We start from the raw sequence: 4,848 nt of genomic DNA, 5'->3' as shown, positions 1-4,848 counted from the left end.
TATCGGGGTTTCCAGGCTTCTCACCCAATAGTTGTCTGTATCTCTAAGTTTCTCACATGGCTCTTCGAGCAGGGTTATCCCATATATTCTGCTTTTCTCATTTCCATAGGGTCTTTGCTTCCCCTGTCCTTTCCATGTTGATCCATTCCTTCCCAGCTCTGTCGGCCACCAAGGTGTCAGTCACTCCCAGACTGAGACATTGATGTCATCCTTCATGCCTTCACTTTACCTCTATTCAAACCTCTGTCTATATGTTCCCTGTTTCACTTCTCTTTCATGGCATATTTCTGCCTCCTCCTGTCCTGCAGGCATCATAGGTCGGATATTTTTTATGTTACTAGGACCTTGTACCACTCCTCCTACCTTATCCTTTATCCAGATTGTGCTTTCCAACCCAAGACCTCTGCGGCTTGATAATGTAAGTCCTCTTTTTTCCCCTATCTGCCTATCCTCTGAATCTCATCTCTACCCTCGCCCTGATCTGGATAGACTCTTCTGTTCTTTCTGTGCCATCTGTTGTTCTATTGCTCAAACAGCTTTTTTCTGGGGTCCTCCTTCCCTCCTTTTTATCCCTTGGCAACCTTACTCTTCCCGTGATCTTTTCCTAGTTACCCTGACCAATTGGGTTCGACGATTGTTCCAGTTGGCCTATTCCTGTTTGTCTCCTTCCCAGCATGATCTCTTTCACGTTTCCTCACATCAAATCCATTACTTTACCTTCTACCTTGCCTCTTGTCTGCCATTGGAAGAGATTCTACAACCGGACATGTGGATGACTCTGCACATGTTCATCTCCCACTACCTATATTACATCACTGTTTCTACTTTCTCAAAGTATCACCTGCCACCATTCTACTTACTCTGGTGTGACTGTGACATGAGGTAAGCCCTCACTAATGTTTTCTTTCCTTGCAGGGCCTCTGCTTCAGCTTCACTTTGGATCCTGCTCTGTGGCTAGGTGGTACCTGACCAGGTATTCTGTCTGTACTCGGAATGGGTTCCACTTAGATGGCTATAACCATTCACAGACATCTTGATATCAAATCCAAACTGAAAACACTGTTGATTCTTATACATTTTCCATGTCTATGTACACTCGCCCCTTGAGATGGGGTGTTTCACAAGATCACTAGAGTGTACATTCCTCATGATAACTGCGTCATAATATGCCCTTCCCAGACTGTACCACCCAGGGACAGCATGGGCAAAGCAGAAGGGGATTGCTGCTCATCCCTGCTATGCCTAGATTAAACAAATTGGTGTGGTCTGATTTTTAAAATAGGGTTTTGTGATCACTCATTGCAATATCTTGGGTGTTGCAGTCTCTCCAAACTCTCCACCCCCCCCCCCCTTCTTCCAGTGAAGTAAAGAAGTCCTTACCACTTACCAGCTCCAAGCCACTGGGGTGGTTGACCATAGAGGCAACCTGCTGGATGGGTTCCACAAAGATGTTTATAACCATTCAGTTCAGAGTAGGGCATTGGTGTTCTGCCGGTGTAGAGGGAGTTACAAAATCCTCCGGATCAGTGACTATTTCCTGGAGTTGAGATGCCCATATGCAGTTCACTTCTCTGTTTGGGTGCCTTCCTCCAACTCTTTCGTGGATGTCGGTATCCAGCAAGTGAGGTTTTGGAGATCGAGTGAACCAATCACGTAAGTCCTCACACAGGTTTTGGGTTGTCCATCTTCCACTTTCAACTTATCTTCTGTGTTGTGTGTCACAGAAGATCTGTTTCTGCTTCTGTCCTGGGGTTTTCTCTCATTGGGTGACGAGGTTGTTACCAACCTAGGCTTGTTTTGATCTGGTTTCATGGTCGCATGGGTTGAGTGCATGTGATGGACTTTCCTTGGATTCTTGATGGCACATTCCCGGATACCTGGCATTAGGCTACCCTGTGAGTTTCTGGAATTGAATGTTAGGTTCCCTCTTGTCTCTGGGACTTGAGTTGAAAATGGTATGATCTTCATCCTACCTTCGCGAGGATGTTGGTACCCAGTGAGTGAGGTTTTGGATGTAGTTGATTTACGAAGTACTGTCCATCACGCCATAGCCACTCAACACCATGGGACACATCCTCACTTGCCCATTTTCCATTGTGGGATTGAATGATTCTGATTTCTGTTTAAGATCACATTGCTAAACTATCCTCTCCCATGCAGTTGTGCTCCCTTTAATGTTCTGCCATGTCTGGTCTTCTTGATCATGTCGTTGTTCCTGGCAAAGAGATTCCTGGCTCAGATGTGGTGCGGTACCCCTCTTCAGAACATCTGATCTGTTACTCTCATTTCGGGGGTGTTCTCTGGACGCTTTCGGGTATATGCCTGTGCTATCATTTCACTGTGGGATTCAAGCTTATCTTGTGAGTAGAGGGAGTTATAATTTTCTTAAATGAAAATTTATTTTTGATAGTTACTTCCCTTCACTCACACTCTCCACTCATCTTCCCCACAATCTTCTGGTGGTCGCATCTTCTGCCAAACTTTGAAGTGATAATTCGGTAGTGGCATGTTTAGGGAGTCACATGTGTCACATGATAGTAATGCTTTCCTATTATGGAAACGTGATGCATGATGATTTGCATGAGAGATGTGTTGGAACTTTGAATTGCAACAGAGGGAGGATGAAGGCTTGTGGCATGTGTTCCTGAAAGAAGTTCACACATATAGAGGGCAGCACAAAATGAGAAAACCTAATCTTGTGAGCGAAGGGAAGTACCTATCAGAAATACATTTTTATATAGGAAAGTTATAACTTTACAGGGACATCTTCCTTATGCCAGTCGTCTGGATGTCAGTTTCCCAGATCGGACAAACAATTTATCATATTGCTCTCATCTGTCCTGTTCACAGATTATTGGGTATGAGATTTCCCTCCGGTCTGATGAACTCGAGGTGAAGATGGTATGATCCTCTTTTCTACCCCCACACATGATTGGGTTTTGGATTATAGTTTTATTACCAACAGTATGATCCTCATCCTATCTTTGCATGGATGTCAGTTCCCAGTGGCTGGATTTTGGATGCAGTTGGCTTGCTGTGTACAGTCCGTTGAACCCTAGCCACACTACACCTAGGGGCACATTCTTTTTACTCTCACCCATATTCATGTAATCTATGAGATTGAGATTCAGATATTGTGTAGGTTGGATCCCTATCCAACCATTGTTCTCACCCCTTTGGATGTGCTCCTCCCATTTTCTGCCCATGTCTGCATCACCTCTTTCCACACTGGGCAAAGAGTATACCTGGTACAGAAGTGGTGTGGTCTCCCATATATGATCCTCCGATGTGAAGATCTCTTCTTTTCGGGTGTTCGTCGGAGGCTTTCGAAGGAAGCCTCTTCCTTTCCCTCGCACCAGTCCCTCTCCCTATTCAGTGTGGGATTCTAGCTATTTATGTGAGAAGAGGTAATGTACTGTATTAGAAGTTATTTTCCTATCTTGAAAATGTATTTCTGGTAGGTACTTCCCTCCCCTCACACTTCCTACCCTTCTTCTCCACTGAAAACCAGTGCTTCCATTTTCTGCCAAAACTTATGGTAGTTCAGTAGAATCAGATAGAGGGAGTCACATGCATCAGAAGGGTGTGTAACACTCCTATTGGTGGAAGGTTGTCGTATGATGATTTATATGTGAGATGCAGTTGAACCATGTTGGATGTTAAGGTACCTGGGAGCTTAAAGCTTGTAGCATGTGAAAAAAATTTGCATATCGAGGACAGCACTGAACGAGAACAGCTGTTTATGTGAGAGACGGTACGTACCTATTGGAAATAAATTTACAATATAAAAAAATTATAACCTCTGTATTTTTTATTCTTCGAGTATTTCCTTAGATAACAAAATGTTAGGTTATATAATATTTCCTGTTAATCATGTTATTGTCTTCAAGATGTGTATGTTAATATAAAACTACATGTAACACAAACAAAATTGCTTTTTCTTACATTTTGTAATCTTTGTTTCTGGGTTTATTGAAAAAAGATTAAAATAGTTTTAGTTTTGTTTGTTACACATAACTAACTTTGAAATGTTATATTTGTATCATCATATTTTAAACTAGCTGGAGTACCCATCCTCTGTTTGGAAGTTAGTAAAATCATTGTTAATGAAAGGTTATCTTAGGACATGAATTGTAAAAAATGCATGGACCCAACAAACCTTCATGTCAAATTTGGTGAAGATCCATCAACAGCAGGCGAAGTAGTGGTGAAAAATGCCCGTAAAAACTGCCTATTGCAAAATGCAAAACTGAAAATTTGTATGTACCACCTCATGGACCACCTTTGGTGAAGATCCATCCACACCCTGTGAAGTAGTTACATGGACATACAACAGGCAACAGACAGTACTATTATATTTGTATAGATTAATCAACTGGAGATAATATGTATTTGTTTACTTTAGTGATGTCACTAGTTGTTGTTTTTATTGACCTTTTGAATGTGTTGTTTGATTTTAGAACATCTTTGTCACAGTGAAAACAGAGCAGCATCATGACCTACCAAAAGATGAGGTCATTTCAAAGTTCAGTGTCAGCAATGATGATGATTTGGATAATTCAAAATATAGTGTTATCAATGTGAAAACAGAAACTGAATTCCAACAAGATTTACAATGTAGTGAATCTAGGTTGGAAAGTACATCTGGTAAGTACATATGTCTCCTACAAACTGTAAATTCATTCTTGTTTATTTTACTGTTCGTACTGCCACTATTGCAGGTTTTCTTGCCACTGCTGTTGTCTCTCTTCTTGTTCCTTTTCTTTTTCCTCCAACAACTGCTGTAATCTCTTTTCTTGTTTCTTTTCTCATTCTTCTTGTTTCTTTTCTTTCTCCTCCAACAGCTGT

At 41.7% G+C, this 4,848-nt stretch overlaps 1 protein-coding gene across 1 annotated transcript in view; it reads left to right on the top strand.

Moving 5' to 3' along the window:
• The window catches only part of LOC106473239 (zinc finger protein 664-like), a 28,690-nt gene that overhangs the window by 19,641 nt on the left and 4,201 nt on the right, over positions 1-4,848 (top strand). Inside the window, exon 3 of the mRNA XM_022401714.1 lies at positions 4,461-4,647. Coding sequence (XP_022257422.1) covers positions 4,461-4,647 — 187 coding nt within the window. The remainder of the gene's footprint in view (positions 1-4,460; positions 4,648-4,848) is intronic.

The sequence above is a fragment of the Limulus polyphemus genome, unplaced genomic scaffold (genome assembly GCF_000517525.1).
Source record: "Limulus polyphemus unplaced genomic scaffold, Limulus_polyphemus-2.1.2 Scaffold5996, whole genome shotgun sequence".
NCBI lineage: Eukaryota > Metazoa > Arthropoda > Merostomata > Xiphosura > Limulidae > Limulus > Limulus polyphemus.
Note: the sequence above shows the minus strand (reverse complement) of the source record. Positions and strands in the feature narration are given on the sequence as shown.